Here is a 25,359-nt window from a genome sequence, read left to right as displayed (position 1 = left end):
CTGCTGCTGCTGTTGTTTAGTGCAGTTTTTGCGCTGCAACAGCCGCCATTTGTTTCAGTCAGCCATTTGCCATTCTTGATATTCTTGCTGTGAGTATTTCGACTTGCTAACAACGTTCGTAAATACATTTCAAACAGAAATCTCGAGGAACATTTGCCACAGAATCACAGACGAAATGCATTTACCCAAATTTTAAATGCATTTCTGCTGATTCTTCAGCCAACCAAATCAAAAATCTTACAAATTTATTGACTTTGTTGTCGTCTGGCTCATTGTTAATAAATTCATGTATTTAATATTATTTGTTTTTGTGGTATTCGTTACTTGAGATATTAAATACATGCACTTGACAGAGCCTTTGTTTTGACTTTGAGTTTATGAGCATAAGAAGAGCAACAGCTAATCGCCAATTAAGCCAGGGTATTAAAAAAACATTTGCTACTTGCCCTAAGGTATTAAGTTTAATTTCTCTCACCTCTTAACTCGTTAAGCCAATGACCGTGAGCACCTCCATTATCGTGTAGAGGGTATTGCTAATCGTTTGACAGAGATGTCCGCCTATTTTCGCAATCTGTATAAGCACTTTGTTCCCTTTGTGCATTAGTAATTTAAATTATAATGTTGACTTCTTGACAGTTTTCATTATAGTTAAGGCTTTACAATTATGTAATATCATTCAAGATATATCTGTTTATAGCTAGACAGTAGATCATATCTCTGCATATGGTTAAAATTTGCGACTTTGCTAGTCATCAAGGATTCGATCTCAGTTAAATGTAACAAAATGTATATGTTTTCATTAAGTTTTTCCGCCACAGAAACTGTCAGAGTATTTGTGGATTCGGTGTGGTGTACATTTTCCATTTTTCACCACCATCTTTTTTTTTCTTTTGGTTCGCTATTTGCAATGCTTATTTTGTAGTCTCTGTTTTCTGCGCTTACTTTGAAGTGGTTTCTGCGCTTTAGTTCCCTCTAATTGGCTGTGGCTGGCTTTTAATTTTTCTTCGTTCTATTTTTCCATTATTTTTTTCCTTTTTGCGTTCCGAGTGGAAAATGCATTTGGGCCAGCAGCAGCAGCTGTTGCCGCCCGCTTCAACTTTAAGCGAGCGCATTAAAACCCCGAGTCCTGACTGACAAATTGCCCGACTGGACGGAGACATAATTATACTCGAAATGTCTCCATGTGAGTGCGGCTGTGTGCTTGTGTGTGTGTGTGGTGGTGGGGTGTGTATGTGTGTCTGTCCGAATGCACAGCATGAAAACTAATTGCAAAAATGGAAATGCAAATGGCATAGAAGCGGAGCAGCGCAACAGTCAGCACATCAAATAGAAACATAGCGACAGCAGCAACAAATACAAACAACAACAACAAACAAAAGGGTATGTGGGTGTGTGTGTATGTGTATGTGTGTGTTTGTGTGTGTGTGTCTGTGTGCGGGTGTGCCAGGCACACTCCCAATGCCAATGCACAGCGCAAACATTCAAAATGACAAAACAAATGTCGTTTCATTTGGTTTTTGTTTTAATACCCGTTCACAAGCTGAAAAGAGTATATTTGCTTTGTGCAATGTTTGTCCGTATGTCCGTCTGTCTACGTTAAATAAAATATGAAACTCGGTATAAATAAAGCGTTAGGGTTATATGACCCAACGGTTTAAGAGTCAGAGTTATCATCTTTGGAATGAAAACTAGTGATATATAAGGCAAGTATTACGCAGTCGGTTGCACCCGATTGCAACGCGCTTCCCTTTTTACATTGTTGCTCTACACTCGCTGCAATTAAAATCCACAACTGGGTGCTCATGTAGAAGTGTGTTTTTGCGTGTGTGTATGCATGTGTGTACGCTGCATACAAAATAAAGAATTATGTGGTAACTAAATTGCAGCATTCGCATTAAAGGCGCGTCGAATGCGACAGGACTTGGGACTCGTGCTGCCTGCTTTCATTTGCTGTTGCTTTGCTTATGAGGAAGGACTTATTTTTACTCCCTGTACTTATAAATAATGAGTTAATAGGGTATAATGAAGTATAGTTGTGGGTAGTAAGGCAGAAGGATAAGAAGCACATAAAGGCGTTAAAATACGATGCGATTATAGTGTATAGAGCCTGTGACTCCATCTTTGTGACTCGGTTGCTCTATTTTTTTTCTCTCACTTGCCCGCTTTTCTCTTTAACATGCTCTTTCTATGTCGTACGTGCCCTTCCCAAATCGGATGTTCTCTTACTCCCAGTTTTTTGTTTACCCGAACTCCTCCCTGTTCTATTATTCTTTGCACTTACATGACCTCATTTACCCTCGCATTAAATGCCGCCTTTCTATGCAATTCTCATGAAAAACATTTCTTGTTTGCGAATTTTCAGATCATAAGTTATACTTAGCCATAACACTAGGGTAACGCCTAGACGAGCACTTTCTACTATAATGCTCTTAATTATTGCAGGTGCGCTTGCCAAATATACCGCCACACGAAAATACACATACGTGCACCCCTATAGCTAGTTCTGTTTGGCATTAATGAGCGCCTGTAATATAAAAATGTAGAAATGCTACAAGAAACAACCGCACAGGAACTGAGCCGAAACTGGCCATTCCTTGACACCGACCCTTTCCGGGCAATCAACATGACCACATACACACACGTAGACACACACGGTCACACACAAACACACAGACATTCACCTAGTTACGCATATGCCCTGATGACATTAGTGCAGCATTGCAGACATTTTTTCACAGCAAAACGAAAAATGTACTGGACAAATGGGCAGCGGGGCAGCTGGGTAGCTGGGCTGCGGGGGCCAATTTTGGGGCTGGCCCCAATGGCAAAGGACACTCAATGCGTTAACGGCAACAGCCACTGACTGAGGTGGGAATGTGTGTGCGTACGTGTGTGTGTGTGTGTGTGTGTGGCCTGGAATTTTACGTTGATTACGAGCACTTTGTGAGTCCGTGTTACGTGTGGGCGTTATGCTCAGTTCTGTGGCTGCTGTTGCTGTTTTGGGGCTATGTCTGTTTACCATCAGCTGAACATGACAATGACAACTATGCGTTCATTGTTGCAATTTTTACTTTATTATCAGTGTCTGAAATAGCCACAAGGACAACTCTGCACAAACAAACACACACACACACACACACACATACGAATCGGTGTTAGATAACCCCCAGACAATAGTGAAAATGAGAAAATGAGTTTTACTCTATGTCTTTCTGTTATTGACGTCGCTCGGGTTGGCCACGCATTTTGTTGGCCACCAAATTTGATAAATGTGCGTGGCATAAGAATGTGGGCGTTACGTACCAGCTAAGCTAATCTAATGCACTTGAAGATAATTTATTATTATTCACAGCTAAAGCGTTATGATACCGATATTAGTTATGGGCCCTTAACATGTTCTAAAAGCTCTCTGCTAATCAGCACAGTTGAGTGGTATGCAAAAGCTGCCCATTTGATTGAATGGCCGTTGAGAAAGCTTTTGTCAGTTACAATGGCGAATGTGTGAAAAACTTGACTAGCAGCTTTCGGTGTAAAGCTTGTGACAGTTAACTTGTGTAAGTCCTTAAAAGCTCTGTTGCTGTATTATAAAAGATGCGACTGCCATAAACGGATATGTTACATGGTTTTTATGGGCGAGCCAGCAATAACACTTGACTGTTAATTAACAGCAGTACATAACAGAGCGCTGATATGTAATGTAGATTTTGTAGAAGCTTCCTAGTTGGTTTTCCTTAGTATTCTAGCTTTAAGTTTATTTATACTATCTTAAACTTCAAGCCTAATTGTATATTATACATAGATGTTCAAAAATGAGTTTAAACAAAGACTGAAAGTTATACAAAGATCTTTCATTAATTAAAACAGTTTGAAGAAGAAAATACAACTTTTGCGCAAATTCATCAAATTTTCACTCAGTGCGAAGAATGTCTTAAGTGAATTTTGACGTAGATTTGAAAAAAATGATTTTAAAGCAGCTCGTAAAACTATTTCTCACACATGATATCAGCCAATGTCGCCCACTTTGATTAAAAAACACTTTGATGGCCGCTTTTATCGATAAAATAAATAATATGTTTCTCATGCCCAATTGTGTCCTTTCTGATCAGAAAATACTATAGCTTCCCCTAATTTTAAAGCCAAAGTCATTCGATTTTGAATAAGTATTTCCAATGATTGCTTCTAAGATGCGACCCCAAACACAAGAAAATGTCATTAAATCGATTTACTATGTTGAGCTTTAAATCATGAAAACAAATAAAAAAAACAAACTGTTGGCTATTGCAAATAAACAAAATAGCGAAATGGACCCTCATTTAAGAGTAGAAATGGTTTGCAAAACGTCAAAGGATTGTGCCGCCGGCCAAACGCCAGTGGAAATTGATTAAAAAGCAGCGCAGATGGCAGAGATGGCCTAAATACACAGGACATCAACGAATTGTTGTTGCAGGACGCTTAATCCTCGCAACAGGCGCACAAAGGCAAAGGAATTCCCACTAAATAGCAAGCGAATCGATTATCTAAAGCCAAAGAGTTCCAAGCGGGTCCTAGGCGAAAGTAGGATTGGGTATTGGTCAATTTCAATTCACACACATATGCATATATACATATATGTGTATGTATATATACATATATATGCATATGTGTGCTTGTGTGTTTAACATTTGTTTGTGTTGGGATTGACCCGGAATAAAGGGACTCTTTTTGTTGTGACATCTTTTTAACATATTATGTTTCATGCTCTTTCCGTTTTCAGGGCACAACATGGCCTCAGCACAGATACGACATTTCTATAACACACCAACAACAACAACAAAAACAACAACAACAAACAGGTCCTCTTCTTTCACAACACGCCAACTCTTACAACAACAGCAGCAACATACTGTCAACAGCAGCAGAAAGCGGAAGCAATTTGAAAGCGAAACGTTTTTGTGCCACACAACAACACAAAGTAAATTGGAAGCAGCAAGAACAACAACATGGCAGCCACTCACGCCAGCAACACTCGGGGCAGCAACAGCAGCAGCAGCAGCGGCAGCAGCATCATCAGATGATGTACAAACGAGAGGAAGTGAAAAAGGTGCATCAAATTGGATATGGACAATACATGAGATCGCTGCGAGCACCGCCAGCCATAGCCGCAGCAACAGCAGCAGGAAGAACAGCATGTTACAGCATGCTGGCACGAAGACTGGGCAACAGCAGCAGCAGCAGCAGCTGCATAAGCAATATCCTGTCTCAGGTACACATGATGCTAATTGCAATGACGGCCACAACGATATTGGCGCTGGCATTGCGGGATGTCAACGCTTTGCTGTTGCTACTGGGACTGCCAATGCTTTTGCTGCGCACTCTAGCAACAGCGAAAACAACAACGGCAACAACAACAACAACACAACAGCTGCAACAGCAATACAATCACGCCTATCTTCCAAAACCAAACACGGCCAAGGTCAAGACTCTACAACAGCAACAACTGCAACAACAACAACAACAACTGCAACAAAACAACGAAAAGTCTATCAACACTGCACAAAAGATGCCGCTGCCATTGGCCAGGGCACTCGGACTGTCAGATTCTTTATGGATATGCAAAAATTTGCACGCACTGTATTTCCGCTCGTTATTGTCTTCAATCTGCTACCTTTGTTCTATGCAGGTGAGTGCCTTAAGTTTAGTCCTCAAGTTAACGTAGTTGTTTATCTAGAGGCTGTGCACTTAATTAGCCTCACAAAATGTACACAATTTCTCTTTGGTCAATATCAACAACTTAACATAGGCTTGCACTAATTGAGGCCAAGCTTGGTGTGGAGCATTGTCTTTGTTCTTGTGTTGTGGCTCTGATGGTTTGTAACCGAGTTAGGACCAAATGCCGCTCGAGCAAATAAATATATAAATGTTGGCAGACTTTTAAGCGCTGCCCAAATAACTTTGACATTATTTGCAAATTGACCCGCCCCACACACAGACACACACACAAACGAGAGCTGGCGGCAGCTCATTATTTATATCGACATGAGAAAACAAAAAAATGGTCACAAATTTAATGACCAACCAAACTGGACTTTGCCCCAGAATGCGACCTCGAGAGTCCTTTGCGTCGACTTTTTAACATCTTTTTTGTATTACGACTTTCGTCTTGCTGCCGCTTATTTAAAAAAAAACATGATAAAAAAAAAAACAAATGTGCTTCAGTCGGAAGTGCCCGACTATGAAATTCCCTGTAGCAAGCACCAAAATTCATTGTGATACATATTATCCCTCCCTTAACGTTTCATTCTTGTATAACTATCTGTAGTAAAGTCTGATCAATTCAATTTTATGGGTACGGTAAAGATAGCAAAAATTAAATTTAAATTAAAACTCGTAATGTGATCAAAAAGTATTATGATAAAAGGAATATTTGTTGAAATTATGGGAAGGATGAAAAGATAAGCTCATTCTACGCTTAAAATTTTTGACTTTCATACAGTCGAAGAGACAGACTTTTTTCAATGATTACAGGGTATAACAAATACATTATTATTATAAAGTTTGGGTCACACAGACAATGGGGCGCGACCTTTTTTCTTTTTTTTTTTTGGCAACTCAGTTGCCGACTTTTGTTGTTGTTTTCGTTGTTGTCGGTGTGCAGCAAACTTATTAATTAAACGCGAATATAATTATTTAAGACAATGTTGTGGAGCAGGCAGCTGCTTTACCAAATTCAATTTGCGATCCTCGTTTGATAGCCCAACATTAGCGGGCAGTGCTGTGGCTAGGGCCTGCTGCGTCTGGCATTTAACAAATGCCTAATGTCAAAAAAAAAAAAATAATACAAAGGCAACAAAAGACGCCGCCCAATGCAAAAGGAAATCTATGACAATTCGTTAAATGCCCCTTACTATTGTCACTAGCCAAATCCAAGCAGCGATTGAAGTCAATTCAAGCCCTGCCCCGGCCTGCTCGTTACTGTCTTATCAGTTGAGCCAGCTACTGCTGCTGCTGCTGCTGCTGCTCGCTCTCTTAAAGCTCACGTCTGCGCAGTGCGTGTGCCACCTTATCAGGTCCGGCGCTTATCAGTGACTATTGAAATTGTTTATTGGGTATTACAGCTATTGTTTGGCGCTCAGAATTTGCTGACTGTCGATGGGCAGCTTAACGAGTTTTCCATAATTTACCAGATAATGAAGGCTAAGCTTCATGATTTTCATCTGGCAACATTTAAGCAGTAGCCAATACAAAGTCGGTTGGCTTTTGTTGCCACCTGTCGGCATGTCAAGTGCCAACTTGTCGAGTGATTAAGACAATAATGAAAATGCGATTTGGCACTCGAAACAAATGAAATGGGCGATTCGCTGAGCCGTAGCTGCAGCAATCGTAATGAGAACGCAAAGTAAACAAGCTAGGACTTGAGCCTCGGAGAGCTCGGGCGAAAGCCAAACAGAAGCTGCATGCAGAACTGGGTGAGCGAGTGGGAGGGATAATAAGTGCTCAAAGCAAAGATGCTGCGCGATAAAACGAAATAAAAGAATCATAAATTCAATTTGATTTAAGATTTATTGCATGTGAGTTGCGTCCATTCGATTGTCGAACAGTCGAGCAGTCAACGTTATGGCAAAAGCTTTCGCTTGCCTAGTCCTTGCCAGTAGACGCACACACACGCACGCAAACACACACGCACACATTCATCGCTCTATCTCTGTCTCTCTCACCCTCTCGCGCTCGGCTCTCTGATTGCTTTTATATGCTGGTCGCAGCGCACGAAGCAACTCAGTCGATGACAGTCGGCCAGGCACGCAAGTCGCTTCAGTCAGCGCTTCAGCAGCAGCAGCAGCATTAACAGCAGCAGTTAAAGTCACCGTTCAAGTCGTGTCGTGTGACAAGCTTTATCAGCAGCTTACCCGTTACTTTTGGCTCGTGTTTCGCAAGCGTCGCTTCGAAACGGCGAATATTGTTTAAAGTCGCGCATCGCCATTTTTTAAACGCTTTTGTGCTTTTTATGTTGCATATTTAAATTTACATTTCTTGCGCATTTTCTTTTCTGTGCTCTATACGCGTTCTTTTTTTGGCAACTATTTCCCGCGCGTTAACGACGATAAGATTGAGAACAAGAGCTTCAAAAGTACAATAAATTAATACAGGACATTGTGTACACAAAGGTTTCGCGTCTACAAAGCGTAAATATATATAAAATGTAACTTGAAAATACCAAAAAAATAATGTTGTGGGTTTTTTTCTGTGCACATTTGAGATACAAGTGGGATAGATTTGGAATTAAGATGAAATCATAAAATGAGCGTTAAGTAAATAGCAGTGTTAGGCTAGGGCAAAATGTGTTTAAGCGGAACAATCTATAATATTAGTCATTCGATTTTATACTATCCGCCATTTATCTAATGTAATCGCATTAATGCTCTCTAATGCTTCTTACAGTTGTACCCATTTAAGCGCAGTAAAAATTTATTACATATTTAGCATAATATGCATGCGAAGCTAAATATAAAAGGCAAACATTATTAGCTGATTTGCTCAAACAGACAAACAAGCAGCGACAGTTTTTCCCTTTGCTGCCACGGATTTCCATTATCCTCCTCACAATGGCAACGCACACATGCGAGCGAGCGACTTTTATATGAGTGCAAATACAAGTTGTTCGGATTGGCTGAGCACAATTGTTAAGGGATTTATGGCTGGATGTTGTTTGGACAAAACTAGCTAAACGTGAAATGTAAAATTCTTTTGTGATTCTCTGCTAATTGTATTTGTCTGTGGGAGACTTTTGCCAACTGATGTATCGCCTGGTCGAGAACGGGATACTTTGGTTGGCTGCTCCTTCAGGTCCTGGCATTGCCAGCAATTTGCCAATCGTTGCCAAGATTGAAACGTGCCAACTGTGCAAATAGTCAATCAATAGCCAATTCTTTCATTGTTTTGCAGTTGTGGCTGTTTGTGTTTGCTTAGCTGGCCAGGTGATAAGCAAACAGCGTACTCAGGTGATAACCACAACCCTTTGTGTGCGAAGGAAAACTCCCAACAGCAGACACCTGTTTCGAGCCAAGTCCTGAGCCATTGCTTGCGCCACCGTCGCTTCCTTTGCTTTGCGGCTAATGGAGAGATAAAAGTTGCTACGTGTGGTAAATGTTAAAAAAGAGAAAAGGCTGACTGACGACTATAAATGTTGCCCGACCCTGAGCCCTGTCTGAGGGTTTTACGCATAAATTATTTATTCATTAGCTGTCGCTCGGCTTTTGTGTGCATCGTTAAAATTTCACCTGGCTTGATGTGCGGGGGCGCTTACCAGTTTCCAGGCTCAGCTACGGTTGACGAACTACACAGGATTCTCAAAATGAGCTGCATTCGTTTTACTTATGAAACTTTTGCTTGCCACGCCCATATGCATAAATCCTCATTCAAAGCCGCCCACATTTGCTCATATGACTGCGCGTTCTCAGTAACCTTTTGCCTCACCGAATGCAAAGAAAAATGCTAAGCGGCGGGCGTTTTCCTGGAAAGTGGGCGTAGCAATGTTTCCGTTTAGTTTTCTGATTATTTCCGGTGCGCTGCGCTTTTTCATTACTATTTGGGCGGCAAAGCAAAGAAATTATTATAATTTTTCGCATTGGCATTGGGCGAACGTTGCGTAAGCGCAACTTTCAAAGCCGCGAAACCGAATTTAATTAGCGCCTGCAGCACATGAGCTAATCCGTTGTTGTTATATATATATATATCTGGTATTTTGTTTTCGAGGGGCCAAGGACTGTGTGAATTTCCGGCCAGCTGCCCCGCAATCTAAGCCCAGTTGCAGCATTTGCCTCCGCTGTCATGTGATATGAAAATAAATAGAAATATATTGCAACTTTTTCACTATATCAACTTGACGGCTGCCAAGCAAAAAACTTTGCTGCCAACAGCCTGCCACTGGCAGAGGCATTGTCAGATTTAGGAGATGGGCGTCGACATGCCCGCTACTTAAAATTATATTTCGTTTGTAGACGGCGCTAATGAGTTCGCTGATTAAAGCGTAATAAGCCTCCTATAGCCAAGCCTCCTTGTTTCCCTCACACATTCCTTTAAAATTACAAAGTAGCTGCCTGCCAGCAGCTAAGACTCTTAATTGAATTCCTGACACTTTGTTAATCGTGAGTAATTGAAAACAGCGGCGTAATTTAAAACAGGTTAAGGACCAAATAGCAAATGTTAAGTATACGCCGCGTGTAACGCTGACTTTTGACTATGAAAAGCAAAAACCAATTGCTGTTGTTTTAATTAATTTTTATATTTAGTTAAAAGATTGTTTATTGAGATAGCTATCTTTGCTTGGAAATGCAAAAGCTATTTTTGATTTGACACGATTTTACAGTTATGTTAGGGAAATAATTGAAAAGTTGAAATACAAAAACTAATTTTTAAAAAAGTTACTTCTAGAAAGATGAAAAGTATCTTAACTTCGTAAGTGCCATATTGAAAATATATCTTAAGAATTAAAAATATTGTATATAGATCGATTCCCATTGAGCTATATGATATAGTGCCCAATTTTGATACGATTTTACTCATATGTGAGAACCCGAGTGAAACTCGTTAATGCAAAAGTTGATTAAGATAGCTCGGAACAGCAAAATGTATATTATTAAAGCGTTAGCATATATTTTCGCCTATATATTCATGCAGAATATATATTTCTGTATGGCATGCTTGTGCTTGTTAGAATTACAACACCTGACAAAGATGAGAAATCACAGAAGTCATGAATAGTTTATTTATTCATTATAATTTATGCATTAACTGACCTGAAGCCCTTCTCCGAATCGCATTTCCGTTTTGTATTTATCTGCTGTTTTTCTATGGAAAAGGTCAATTTTACAGCTCTTGTCGAATATGTCTCATATTCAGCAATAAATATTTATATTTTCATTTGAAGCCTGAGTTCAAATATTTTATGCATGCACATTATTGACGTGTAACCAGAACAATTTTCAATGAAGTCAAAACTAAATTGAAAACATTTTGACAATTGCTTACATATTTATAGCCGAGTGCGATTCCATTACTCAAGCAATCCAATCAATTAGACCTCGAGATGCTCAAGTCCTGTCCAATTTCAGGGCTAAATCGTAGCACTGCAATTGACCAAACCTGACAGCCGTACAGACCGAAACTTTCTCAGCATTGTAGCAGCCAAGTTGTTGGCTTATTATTGTATGGCTAGGAGTTGGTCAAGCAAACGGGGACGGGTGGGGGTTCCATGGATAATAAAACAGCAGCAATGCCAATTTCAATAAAACTCGTTAATGTGCGTAGTCGAAAAAGTTTCGGGCCAAATGAAATATTAATAGCCACGAATTATGCCCGCGGCAGTGGAGTCAACTGGATAAGTTATAATTGCACTGCGAAATTGTTACAAAACAAACTAAAAAATAAAATGAAACTGTTTTAATTTAATTTTCATAAAATGAATCATGAATTTGCCTGCAAACGAGAAACTATACAAAAGTCTCTCAAAAATTAATAATGCAAATGTAATACACATTGGATTTTGTAACTCATGCGAATTTCAACAAATTTGCAAATTAAATTTGACAGAAACATACAAACAAATAAAATATGGGAATTTGTATAGACGTATTGAATTCGTTTCGAATACTCTACTTAGATATAAATTAAATAAGCAAATATTGACTAATGATATATTTAGGCAGCTGCGTTAGTTAGTTTGATTATAATATGTCAAACTCTCACTATTTAGGCCAGTATTAAAATAATATAAAAACAATTTCATATCGCTTTTCTAGTTTCTTAACTGAGAGTTTGGCGATAGAGTAGCAGCTAGAAAAGTAGAAAATAACAAGATGCGCTTTTGTGCAATTCTTTCCAATCAAAATAATGCTTGGGGAGTATCGTAAAAGTGTCTCCAAGGCGATACTAATTCTTGTCGTACAGATTTATTGTTTTACTCAAAAAGAAAGGAAAGGAAAGAAGACAAGCTACCATGTTCTCTAGAGTTATGTACAGGGTATTTACCGGTCGAGTCGACTGCAGCATTGCCACTTATTTTGCCTGTATCAATGTTGGCTAAAATGGGCAGCTGTGCATAACCAGCGGCCATTTGAGCGGCAGTCAGTACTAGATTGATACCTAAATTGGCGTTGTCTTTTGACTACCCCACTGGCATATTCTGATATCTTTTGTAATATATAAAAAAAGACTTTTTGTCGCATTTGCGTAATCTTTAAAGCATCTGCATGAGGCAAAAGTGAAAAGCAAAGCATGCAACAGGACAGAACAATGCTGTTGGCAAGTGAAGGTTTGGGGCAAGGACTCTGTGTCGAGGTTAAGTTAGTTACAAGGCGTAGATATCGCAGGCATATAAATCCCTCTCTCTCTCTCCCTCTATCACTATCTCTATCTCTCTTTCACTCTCTCATGCAACACTGAGTGCCAGACGTGCATTTAAGAACTAAGACAAAAGATTTCTGCCGAGTTCAAGCTTAAGTGTAGTCAGTGGCGGAAATACTTATGGCAGGCACACACACACACAAACACATACACACACACACACACCTGACATCGTTTGCTAAAAAATCAGAAATATTCGCCGACTGCTGACTGCTGGCGGCTTTGCCGCAGTACTCACTAAACAAGTGCAATTATTTTAATGCACTTTTGACTTTTGACATTGCAAGACAACAGCTGCTGCTGCCTCAGTTGCAGCAGCAACAACAACAACAACAACAACGCGTGGCACAATCTTAAAGCACTTATGAAGCATTTATGCTGCCATTGTGTGTCTACACGCGCTGAGCCGCCCATTGGGGCGACACTTGGCGGCACTGCCTCAAGGTCAGCAGCGCAATCAACGCTGCTGAACTTGCCCCAAAAGCTATGCCCCTTTAATACGTACGCAATAAAGCCGCATTTACACTGGCGCAATGCAATTTTCTTTCTAATTTGATGGTAGTTTTTGCACGCTTTAAATCCTTCAAGTTTCTTTTTTATGCGCCTCTCGCGCCGTTGACACAAATTGAATTTGTGCTGGCACAAACAGTTTCCAACGTCACCCGCAGCTGATGATATCGATGGCTGCGCCTCTTGGGGTGGAATCACCAGACATGGACTGTGCCCTCAACTTCCAACTCCAGCTCCATTGGCGGCTTTTTGGTCTACGCATTCAGCCAGCATAAACAAATTTCTGCAAATGTGCGCATAAAACTTACGAAATTGCAAAATGTATTTTATTTGTTCGCTCGGGAACACGAGAATCGGGGTGTGTATTGTTTTATTTTAGATACCCTCGCAGAGGGTACAATAGTTTTCTCACTAAAACTGTAACGCATAGAGGAAGATGTCTCCGACATAATATGGTATATATCTTTTTCTGGATCGTCATTAACAGCCGAGTTAATAAAGCAATGCCCGTCTGTCTTTCTTGTACAACGAACATTATTTCTGTCAGCAAAAGCTTATCTACATCGGACTTATATAACATATAGCTCAATTTAGCAATCAATTAAAAACTAGTTTGTTCTTAAGATATCTTCAACAAACTTGGCATTTTACTTGCCATATCGAACAACTATATTATGTGGCTGGCATATGTACAATCGTTTTAAGCCTACCAGAATATTTATTCTTCGGCGTGCCGCACATAGCCTTTTTTTCATGTTTTTGTTATATTTTTGTTATTTTTGGGGTCGTCCTCTTGGGTGACGTGCTGTCAGGCCTTGTCCTGTTTTTTCGCGTTGCCTTCAAAAACAGCTGCTGCTGCTGCTGTGGCTGTTGCTGGGGAAGCGCTAATTTAATTAAGACCCACAGACAAAAACGACAGGCGATATGTGTCAGTGAAATGTGCTGTAAGAGTCTTTCTCTCTGTCTTAGATCTTATTTGGCTTTGGCTGGCCGTAAAAGTCCTTTCCGCTCGTTATTCTTCGGGTGCATGTGTCAGCACAATAAGCAAGTATGAATACTTTTTAGGTTTATTATCGTTTGTTATAACACAACAACAAGCGCCAAAGGGCCAATACGTTACGTATACGCACTGCTTGCACTGCATTTTCTTTAACCGTGTGTAGAGATTGTTGTGCGGATGTTTGTCTTTGCTTGTTTTACCTGCGTAAGCTGCAAATAAACTGAAAAATGGACTTATTGCAGGGTAATCGAAACAGGCAAACATTCTGTCCCTACTCGCTTTATGGCAATATTGGCTTTATGATGTAGTTGAATTTAAAGTTTAAAAGAGCAGAGCGCATCAATTATGCAGCTGCTACATTTATCACACAGCAGGAGCCATTTAGTTGGGGCGGGCCGGTCAGTAAGTGCTGCCGTTTTCATTAATATTAATTGACCAATTCAAAAGGAACAGACGAAAGGGACAGGGCCAGCAAAAACAAAAAGCTCACAAGTTCAAACTATGCCTGGCTTATTTATAACGTTTCACATCCGCGCGCCGCACGCACAAAAAAACAGCAGAGCATAAAAAACAAATTTTCGTGTCAGGGCAAAGGCTGTGTAAAAAACAAGCACATAAATAACGACAAGGCATTAAACCAACGCCTGGCCAGCAAAAAAAAGAAACAATGCCAAATCGCAGGACCTGCCCGGAACAGCAGGCCCGCATAACAAATTGTCTAACGCCGCCCCAATTAATTAATATATTCGCCCATCGACAAATAAGCGGGGACCCGGCCTCAGTTTTGTGTTGAGCTAGAAACTTGGCTGATTCTTTGCCCTTTGCCCTCGTTTGAAATTGAAATTAGAACTGTTCGCTGTGCAGTTCTAAATGTCTGTCAAGAGATTTGCCCAGCTGCCCGCCGTGCCAATAGTTCCGTGCAAACATTCAATTCGAACATTTTGTCTCTTTTTAATATATTTTGTATTTTCATTTTAGTTTTTCCCCGTTTTTTTCTTTCTTCTTCGTTGACTGTCAGCAGCTGTGACCATTTGCTGCTGTCGGGCTGCATTAGTTTTTATGCTTCATTCCTGTGAAAAACTTTTCCGAACTATGTTTTTCTTTTAGTTTGTCATTTGTTTTTTGGTTTTTTTTTACATTGCAGTTGTTGCTGTTGTTTATCTTGTTGTGCTGTAGCCTTTCCCCTTTGGCCAAATGTCAGCGTTATTTTCATTTGTGTCAAACATTTTATATTGCTAGCTGGCTTTTTCCCGGCCTCGCTCGGTCCAAGTTTTTTACTCTACATTTTAAACAATTTTCTAAACATTTACAACATCTGAAAATCGAAATCTAGCCGTGCTAGTTTTTCTTAACTAATACTAGTTATAGTCTTTAGTTATATATATCCAACAGGCGTGAAATGAAGATTATATAATTGATATAATAGCTCTTCCTTTTTTTCCTGGGGCCTAGATCGCCATTCAGTTAGTCAGTCAGGTTAAACCGTCTTAAATATAAAGAAATATATCTTTATTTACTGTTTAATTAAGTTTAATTTTTTATGTTTAGCCATTTATAATATTGAAAAGAATTGTTAAATCCTTTATTTGCCTTTACATATTAATTTTTGCGCTTACATTTTTTTAGTTTTCTTTGTAGCAAAAAGCTTTCCTTTTTTAAAAGTAAGTTTTTCCTAATGCACACTGAAAGAGTTTTTTACATGAGTGCATGCTCATCAGCTCATAATGCAATTAGTTCTGCACATTCTTATTACTTTTTCCCTTGCCTACCAGGAATACCCCTTTTTAATAATAAAAAAAAAGAAGGTATTTTTAATTGAGTTTGTCAAGTTATGTTTGGCGATAATTGAATTTTCCTGCCGTGTGCGCTTGTACCGCTCTGCAGGAAATTAAGCGAGTGGCCTCTGTGTCAATTATTGCAAGGAGTGCTTGCACAAATTAGATAACATTGAAGTATATGGCATTATTGTTGGCTCAGTAGCTATTAGACAGGTTAATAGGCACTTCATATTGCATCCTGCTGACAGCAAATGCAACACGGCACAAATGTTATCGCACGACACAAAGCAGCGTACACACACACACACACACACACGCTCACAGATAGACACTTGTACTGAGAACTACATTTATCAAATGTCAAAAGCAAACACACACACACACACACACACAATTAGATAGAGATACACACATTAACAGACACCTCACGCTCGCTATTATCGGTTGTGATTTTTGTCAAATTTCCACTTGTGCGCCTCCTGATGGAGGAGTGCCAGGACACACTTAAGCACACACACACACGCAGTGCACTTTGTTTCTGCACAATGCGAACAGAGAGGTTTGACCAGTTTTGGGCTGTCCACAAGCTGTCAGAGTGCGCAGTGTTAGGGGTTGGATGATTGGAGGCCGGACGCAGGCGGGGCATTTTACGCACAGTCGAGCGACTGATAGGCAGTCCTTGGAATTTATGGTACGCAATTTGTTTTGGGCCGCCCGCAGCAATGTGAGGGCATATATCAATGCCAGCAGAGGGCACGGAGTCGGGCAGTTATGACAAGTGATTGGGCAATGGGCAACGCTCTTTGGTTAGTCCCCACGGATGATCTCAACTGTGCACAGACAAAACGGGGCATCAAACAAAACAAGAAAAAAAGGGTAGCACAGAGAAATATACATAAATCTCTGTATCTCACACAGCAATTAACTGCGAGTAAAGGCAACACTTGAATCCAGCTCAACACAACAAGCTTTTGTTGAGGCAGACGTTTGCCATTTAGACGCCCGAATGAGTAACAGCGCGATGGTGGCCGTGGCCATTTGCTGCATCTTGGTGCTGCTGGCGGTATTCATTGTGATCATAATAGTGGTTGGGCAGCAGTTCGAGGAGCCCAAGTGAGACATGCTCCAGCTGGGACCTGGCAACTTCCCAGATGGATAACAGAGAGCTCCAAATTGTTAGTTGCGGTCAACACAATTGCCGGGGCAGATACCAGCGCCAACCACAACAACAATACCAAGAACAACAGGATGAAGATGAAGTTGAATCAGTTTACCGCCGTCGCCGATCGATGTCACTATTATCACACGAATCACACCTAGAATCCAATGTCACTCAACATAAGCAGAGTGGGCAAGATCTCGATACAGAAAGAGAAAGAGAGAGAGAGAGAGAGCGACAGCGTTATTTAATGAAAGAGAAGGCATCCCATCGTCAGTACCGATTGGCTGTGATGTGAAATTATTAGAAATATGTGGAATACAAATTTAAAACAAAATTTTGATCATTCCTCATGCCGAAACACATCTATAAGTAGCTGTTAACCTTGTGTGTCTGTTAAATGTTATTATGAACAAGCAAGAATATAAACCCTATATACCCATATACATTATATATATATATATATAGATATATATATACTAATGTGTAACCCAACCGTCGTAACATCGCGATTTTATACAAGTGTTGTTAGCAAATTTTTATTGATGTTTTATTGATGTTGCATACAACTTATATACACATAGACACACGCACACACACACACACGCACACACACAAGCAAAATAAGCAACTAAGCGAAATAAATTTACATCAACATTAACGTCTCAATTGACAACAAAGCCAAAGTCCAAGCACGCAACATAAGGCCAGGCTGTTTAAAACGGCAGCGCGGTTTAAAACGCGTGCGATTTCGACGCCCCACAGACGAAGACGCTGGAAAATACGCTAGCAGAAAAAGGAACGGATATTGCAAACAAAAAGAGCTCAAGAAGTCGGCTAAGGCCTGACGTTGCTCTCGGAAGCTCGGAATAAAAGAAGATTGACATATTTTTGTGAAACGAATATGGGTATCTAAGCATCGCACTTGTTAAAAGCTGCAAAAAGATACGGAATAAGGAATGCAGATCAGAAATCAAGCTGTTGGCCTAGTTCTAGTAAATGATATGCATTTTATATATCAAATAACTTTTGGATAAGTTTTATGTGTGTGTTAAAACTCAAATATATATATATAAATTTACATGTGTGTATGCATTATAATATAAATACAGAATACATATGGTTACATGTACGTAATTACTTAGCTTTCTATGTGTACTACAAAGTTATGAAACAAAGAGTTACAAACCAATGAGATTATGTCTATAACCGATTCAATACGATAATTCAAGTCAAATAACATTAAACAATGAAAAGTTGATTTAATAAATTCAAATTAAATACATTTATTGCGCGCTGTAAACAAAATATAATATGAAAATAAATTAATCGAGTAAACTCAACTCCAACTACTCGTTTTTATTACTCGCTCAAACATAAAATTAACAAAAAAAGGTAAGCACTGCTGACAGTCGTTTAACCACAATAAAGTGCAATTATTAAATTTATTCGACTAGCGGCTTAAATGGAGAACTCTCGATGCTGCAACTGCCAGCTAACCCCCCAGCTGCATATGCAACATCCAATAAATTGTGCAACGTGCGGCGGCTCCCTTTAAAAAACCACACGCTTTCCGCTTTGTGGTGCAATTGTCAGACATGTTGCCAATGGTTGTTCAGTAAAGTGCAAAAACGTGCAAGCGAAATGCAAAATAAAAAACAAATTCAATTTCAATGCTCAAGTTTTTGACGGCACGCAATTTAGTGAGTGTTGCAGTGTTCAGGTGTTTGCGGTAGCTGTGCACCATGCAGCGACTCCTTATGCATGCTGTGCCACACCTGACCACACACACACACACACACACACGCACACACACACGCACATGCAAATTGCGAGCTGGTGTTGCCCCAGCCACAGCTTTAGACGCTACAAATTTATAAATTGCCAATGCCGGAGCAAGCACCATAAAAATCTTCAGTCGGTGCCGGGACAGTAGCAGGGCAACGGCATAAAGACAATAAAATTTTATTAGTGCAGGTCCTGTCAATGATTCTCGCCTAGCCAGTTGATTAAAATGGAAACGTTGCTCTGGGTTCTGGCATGCGAGTGCAGCTGGAAAATGGGAATAAGCTGCTAAAAATGTTCGACACGAGCGGAAACAGCTGAGCTGTTCCAGTTTTTTGCAACCCAACCGTTAGGCTGATCCAGAAAAACAATTTGTTATACCCTGACCCCATTAAAAATGGGTTAACAGGATATGAGGCTTATGTGCAAATGTGTGTAACACGCAGAAGGATTCATCTATATATCTTTCCGAGTCGATCTAGCAATGTCCGTCTGCCCGTTTGTCCGTCTATTCGTTTGTGCATCAATTGCAGAGACTATCAGAGCTGGAGACACGCAATTTTCGACGTAGATATTACCCACATAGATCACGGCATTGATAACTTGCCCCGTTTCCATTAAGTCGATGAAAATGATATTCGAAATCCTGTTTTTAGGCATAGCTCTTATAAGAGCTAGAGATCCCCTTATAGTATACACATATTTGGAATATCTGACTGTTTGTTGGGACTGACTGCTTAAAAAGCTAGATGCAAATTAGAGGTCGCTTTTCGAGAATGATTCTCATAGCCATGAAGAAGATTTGTATGCGAATTATAATAATAATTAGACAAAGGCTTACTGTCAGACTTACTTACAAATGGTTTCGGCTAGGCTTTACGTGTACCCTTACCTATTATTAAGAGCCTGCGGCTCGACATCTCATCTATTCCATGTCTCCCATGCTTCTTAAATTAAGTATATTTATAAATATTTTTAAGGAAACAATTCCCTACAACCTATTTATTACATATAAGATTCTCTCGCTCTCTTCCTTGCTCTCTTTTAAAAAATCCCACTTGTTCGTCGCTCATGTGACACATAAATTAAAAGACTATGTCTTCTCTGTACAATGTGAAAAATTAAGCGTAAATTAAAATTGTTCACTTGAATGATTGATTTTCACAGCACTTGCAAATTGCTGTGCAGTAAGCTCTAGAATTAACGGTTTTGTTACACCCTTGCAGAGGGTATTATAATTTTATTGTAAAAGAGAGCAAAAGAGGTGTATTTAGTTCATATATATATCATATTTGATAGAGAGCGTCTGCTTTAAGCTGATTAAGCTAGTTGCTTACTTTTCAAACTATCTTGACTATTCTTGACATATCCTTCTCCTACACAGTATTGATTAGATTGAAATACTAACTATACAAAAAACTTCTCATATGAATAAAGTTTAATTGGTTGGGCAGCTTTTTGTCTTAAAAGGTATTTTGAAAAGTCTTCCATTATGCATTTTTATTAAATTCAGTTTGACGAGATCCAAGAACTATATCATGGAAACAATCGTATTGTCATTTGAAGAAGATAATTTACGGTATCAAATCAGATGACATTTTGCTGGCCTGTAAGGGTATTTGATCTTCTTCAGCCCGTAGTTAAACGCTTTTTCTTGTTTTTTCTGTAGACATGAACCTGAAGTCAATTGCGTTGGGTTCTGTGCCGTGTCGGGCGTGTTGACTGGGCCCGAGTCGCTTGTGTCCGTTATATTTCCGTCTGAAAGCATCAAGTAATCATAAAGTGATGGAAATTCAATTTACACAATATTAAATATGGCAAGTTGTGAACTCGCAACAAGGATGAGTTGGGATTTTTGCTGCTGCATGCAACCAGGCTGTGCCTGCCGGGGCGCCAATTTGGCACTTTTTGTGAGAATCGGATCCGTGTGTGTGTGTGCGTGTGTGTGTGTGAGTGTGGTTTATTATTATGCAGATTAGGCCAAGTCCCTTGGTTTACCTTTACTTCTGACTTGACATACTCACAGCGGGCGTGGCATGTGTATGCGCGTATGTGAGTGCGCATAAAAATCTACACACTCTTAACTTTGCCGTTTCCCCGTCCCGCCCATGCATATATGCAAATTGCGTTTCGTTTTGAGTTTTGTTACCTTTTCTGCAGAAAGTGTTTACGTGTGTGTGTGTGTGTGTGTGTGTGTGGAGGCAGCTGTGTGTAGGAATATTTACACACATATTTATGGGCAGTCGATGCCATGACTTAAACCTCACGTCAAATGTCACGTTTTATGACTGCGAATATCAACAATTTAACGCACTCAATACTGCCAATTGGCTCGCCGTGCCCAGGTCAGCATTATGCAAATGTTGTGATTTTTCATTTTGTTTGTGCTACGAAACAAAATTGCATTAATAACATGTAATTGCAGATCTCTGTGGTGGCAAGGAGCCTATCGGCGGAGTCGCGTAGGCCTGTGCCATGCTTCATCCAACAGATACAGATACATTCATAGTTAAAGCATGGCCTGGTAGCTCGACATGTTGGTTTACATGCAAAAAGCAATTACCTAAAGGAAATTGCAAAATTAGAGACCAAAATCGAAAACAAACTAAACACAAAGTTGTCTAACGAGCTAAATATGCAGCTCTCAGCTATATTTTGCCCACTTTCGGCTCTAAAATGTTGTGCACAATTTTGATTTGGCTCATTTGCATTTGCAAACTGAATAATGTTAATTTGATAGCGGCGATAGCGTCCAGAACTGCAGTCAGCGATGCGTAAACTGCAGATAAATGCTGTCCAAAGAAATTTGGGACAGTTGTGGGAGATGGCCAAAATTTGCGACATGTCTAATGGGCTGAAATTTAATGCACTTTTGTGTAATGTGGCAATGTCAGTTTGGCGTATTTGGCATTATGGACACATAACAAATGCTGGACATTAGACAAAGCCAAAGCCAAAGTCAACACCTACACACACACAAACACACACACACACACACACAGACAGAAGTGGCGGTGCGCTCTCGAGAATGCCGCTGAGTCAACTGTCAATTAATCAATTCGGCTGCCTGGCAAATGTTGCCGCTTTGGCCATCAATTTAATGGGAACACGTTAAAGCAGGAGCTTCTTCTAGTAGGGGCTGCCTGTAAGTGTTTGCATCAACTGCGGCACAGCTGCGAGTGGAGCTGCTACTGTGGGTGTAACAAATGTTTGGGTTTTCAAAAAAGCAACTGCGTTATGCCGCGAAAATAATACACAGATTTGCGATACTTACACACCCAACCTCATATACACACACTCAAATACACAGGGGAACATATTTTATTTTTGACATTTGTCTGTTGCCTACCTTGCGGCATGCCTCGTGCATTTTAATGCCTCGCCCGTGGCGTGTATTGTAGCACAAATTTATGGGCATTTATTGAGCATAAGTGTTGGCAATTCATGAAACAGCTGCGTGCCGTTCATTATAAAAGCCAATTTTAAATTGGGCTCTCGTCATACAGATAGCATTTTAATAAGCACGCAAGCCGCCCCCCCACTCCTCCCTTCTCTTCATATCTGGGCCAACTTGACGATGATGTCACGCGAAGCGCTAGCTAAAGATGAAGCTAAAGATTTGAGCCAAGTGGTATGTAAGTGTGTGTGGGCATGGATGTGGTTGTGTGTGTGTGTGTGTGTGTGTGTACATATTGCGGTATGTTGAAATGAAGATTTATAAACCTCTCAGCGCTGTTTTGGGGCCTGTACTCAGACGGTGCAGGTCTTATGTGTGGGTTCAGCAAACCCATAAATCTTGTGCAGAATCTTGTTTAGTTTATTGAATTATCAACGGGCGTATGTATGTGTGTGTGTGTGTGTGTGACTATCTATGTGCGTGTGTGCGACATTGTCTGGCATAAAACTAAAAGAAATATCAAACACGTGCGCCAGCACTTATGTAAATAAGCTCTGCCTCTCAACTTATGAGCGGGAGGCAGGGGCAATGGCACGCCTATATTTATAGTTTTATTTGTCTTCACGTTCTTAGCTTTGTCTTATCTACATCTCACGCTTTAACTGCCACCAACTGTTCCACTGTATGTGGCATGAATGTGACTTGGACTCTGTTGCCCCACTTGCCACGCAGTTGCGCTTAATTTTCGTGACTCATTTAAATAAATTTATTGTGTTGGCTGCACACACCTCAAATTTATGTTTTGCTTCCATTGAAATTGAATAATATGCTAATACAATCACAGCCAAAACAACTTTATGCCATTTTAAATGGATAAATATTTTCTGAAGCATACATTTTGGCTTCAAAGCAATCGCAGTAAAGTTTCTTGAATTTTGACTTCTCATTGTAATTTGTTGTTTACGAATACATAAAATGCGAATATAAATATGTATGCAATCTGTACAGTTTGAGAATACAAACAAAGAAATGGAAAACGGACGTTCCATAAAATGAGCCAAGTGAAGTGTTTATTTTATGGTTTCCCTAAAAAATAACTTGCAAAAATTACCAAATTTTGGGACCCGATATATTAATACACTTGCTTTCTCAATTACTACTCTTATAACTCTTGCAATCTTATCCAATTTAAATAGTTAATAATTGAATAAAATAAACTATAAACTTATAAGCTTTATTCCGACCGACTCTTCCAATACAAATACTATGTAGCCTTCAGGTAACGCAGATAAGTTAGAAGAAGGGCGAGTTTTGTCAAGATATTTTCATTATTTATATTATATTATTCGTCCGAACCTTATAAGATTTTACTTTCATTTAGGGAGCATATGAAGTTCGTAAATTCCAAGTTGGGAAAGATATCTTTAAGCATTAAAACCAGTTTGTACAAACACTTTACGTTTTTCATTCAATTACCTTATTTTGCTTATTAAAATTGAAAGACTTCTTTGCATCGCAGTCTCCTTTGTCTTACACAGTTCGAGACAAAAGATGTAATAACAAATTTAGTGGCTTTATTTTTGCAAGGCAATTATTAGAAAAATTACTTTTATTATAATCAGATTCGCTGAATTTGTATAAGCCAGAGTATATGTTGAGTTTCATTTGGATGTGGATTGTATAATCAACAAGCTTTTCCACGAGCACCCCAAGGTCAACTCTATGATATAACAATACGATGCCTACGAAAGTATAATGTATTTCGTTTTTTGTGTAGCAGCTTAAACTACGAGGCAAGTTTACATGGAAACAGACGAATTGGCAGGCGATGCGGTACGCATTTTATGATAAAATTATATAACCAGCGAGGGCTTATAGAAAATAAATAGTGTTGAAGTGTGTACTTTTCTCGGTACGCAGTCTTTTGATTTGGGATAAATGTTACCTGGGCAACAGTAAATTCCCAGTAACCATAGGAAACCTTACAGTGAAACTGGCTGCCCCATATACAATTGTACATTATTTATGCTCTGCTGGGCGCATTCTATTCCTTGTTATAATGTACTTACATAATATCTTATACTTGCTGAAGTCACCATAAAAATTACAACTTAAAGCGTTTATGCCACAAAGGATAGTGCACAAAAACGGACGAAAACAACAAAATTGTGTAAAAGAAAATTTCAATGTCTAAAATCTTAACATTGACAGGCAAGCCGCATTGACTGCATCGACAACAGGCGCAAGATTCCATTGAAAAAAGGGCACTAGATCAGGGTTACAAGGCAGCGCAGGCCACTTGAGCGACACCCCGAAGTGCTCTGCACTTGGCATCAATCAATAATTGCCCATCGAGAGCAGCGGGTGGAAGAGCAGTTGCTCTAACTGCAGCTAAGCCATAATTGATTAGCAGCATGCAACATGAGGTGCTTCAGCACACACGAAAGCACACGACCAGAATGCATAATGGCGCACATTGAGCTGATGCTGTTGCTGTTGCTGTTGCTGTACCCTTAGCCATATAGTAGCTACAGCTCGAATTATATATTGCTGCAATGTCTGGGCTATGTTCCTTTTTCATGCCAGGGCCACAGGCAATTGCCTGGCTTGTCTTCTCTAAGACGGCTTTTGTATGCGGGCGCTGTCGACAATGATGGATGCTGAGACTGGGTTCCAATTGTGTCTGCAATTAATGGCACACACACAATCGGCTGCAAATTGTATCTTTTAAATCGCTTTTCAATAAACTTATCGTCTGATCCGCTTTTACAGATTATCCCCCATTTCTGAGAAGGTCTTCATATCAAATTGTAACTTGACTTAACTTTTAATTACCATGTGCATTTTTGCACTTAACTTTGAGGTGGAAACTTTAATTAATATTTTTTTTTTTGCTCTCTCTTTTGCAGGTACGTTCCAACAAGCCAGCCAAAAGCGTAAGTAGTTTCTCAGAATTGCTCTTATTATTACCCACTTATCGATCAAGTTGCCTGGAACGTGTTCAAAGTTGGTCGCTTGAAGTGCGCTTCAAAAGCTTTTACCAAGTTATTCAGTTTTCGGGAGAGAAAAATATATAAAATATAAATATATACATATATCTGTGTGTATATGCATAGAAATCAAATATAAGATTCGACAAGTTCAATGAAAAATTGCATTGCAGAAAAAAAACACGTAAATACATTTCTACGCCAACAAAGTTGCTGCTGCCCAGCTTTGAGGGGCGTTCAGATACATTTGAATAGAAATAAAATTCGAATTCCAAATCGAAATGAAAATGTAAAAGGAAATACCTTAAGCGCACGCCAACCGAGCGGCGACTAGTCAAGGTCCGTGTCTTTCGGCTTGTTTG

The 25,359-nt window shown here is 39.7% G+C and overlaps 2 protein-coding genes across 11 annotated transcripts in view; both read left to right on the top strand.

Moving 5' to 3' along the window:
- LOC135435898 (cubilin) overlaps positions 1-25,359 on the top strand; it is a 53,360-nt gene that overhangs the window by 14,326 nt on the left and 13,675 nt on the right. For 8 of the 9 annotated variants that reach the window (XR_010437451.1, XR_010437450.1, XM_064693149.1 and 5 more), the window contains 2 exons: positions 4,754-5,659; positions 24,917-24,943. Coding sequence is in view for 7 of the 9 variants with exons in the window: in XM_064693149.1 (XP_064549219.1) it covers positions 4,762-5,659; positions 24,917-24,943 (925 nt within the window). In the remaining 2 variants the exon portion in view is untranslated. The remainder of the gene's footprint in view (positions 1-4,753; positions 5,660-24,916; positions 24,944-25,359) is intronic. The other variant, XM_064693151.1, reaches the window with a different exon arrangement.
- Positions 7,770-18,112, top strand: LOC135435902 (uncharacterized). 2 transcript variants are annotated; one of them, XM_064693160.1, is made up of 2 exons: positions 7,770-8,159; positions 16,585-18,112. In XM_064693160.1, exon 2 carries the CDS (start codon positions 16,673-16,675, stop codon positions 16,781-16,783), a length of 111 nt encoding a protein of 36 aa, XP_064549230.1. In that variant the 5' UTR covers positions 7,770-8,159; positions 16,585-16,672; the 3' UTR covers positions 16,784-18,112. The 2 variants fall into 2 exon arrangements, with proteins under 2 accessions (XP_064549230.1, XP_064549228.1); XM_064693158.1 differs by having other exon boundaries at positions 7,770-8,176.

This window comes from Drosophila montana, unplaced genomic scaffold (assembly GCF_035044405.1).
Source record: "Drosophila montana isolate Dmon_TW-CO22-7 unplaced genomic scaffold, ASM3504440v1 contig_3733_1, whole genome shotgun sequence".
Lineage (NCBI taxonomy): Eukaryota > Metazoa > Arthropoda > Insecta > Diptera > Drosophilidae > Drosophila > Drosophila montana.
Note: the sequence above shows the minus strand (reverse complement) of the source record. Positions and strands in the feature narration are given on the sequence as shown.

What these genes read in the sequence shown, in the direction of transcription:
- LOC135435902 (XM_064693160.1), top strand. Translation starts at nt 16,673, where the DNA reads ATGAGTAACAGCGCGATGGTGGCCGTGGCCATTTGCTGCATCTTGGTG.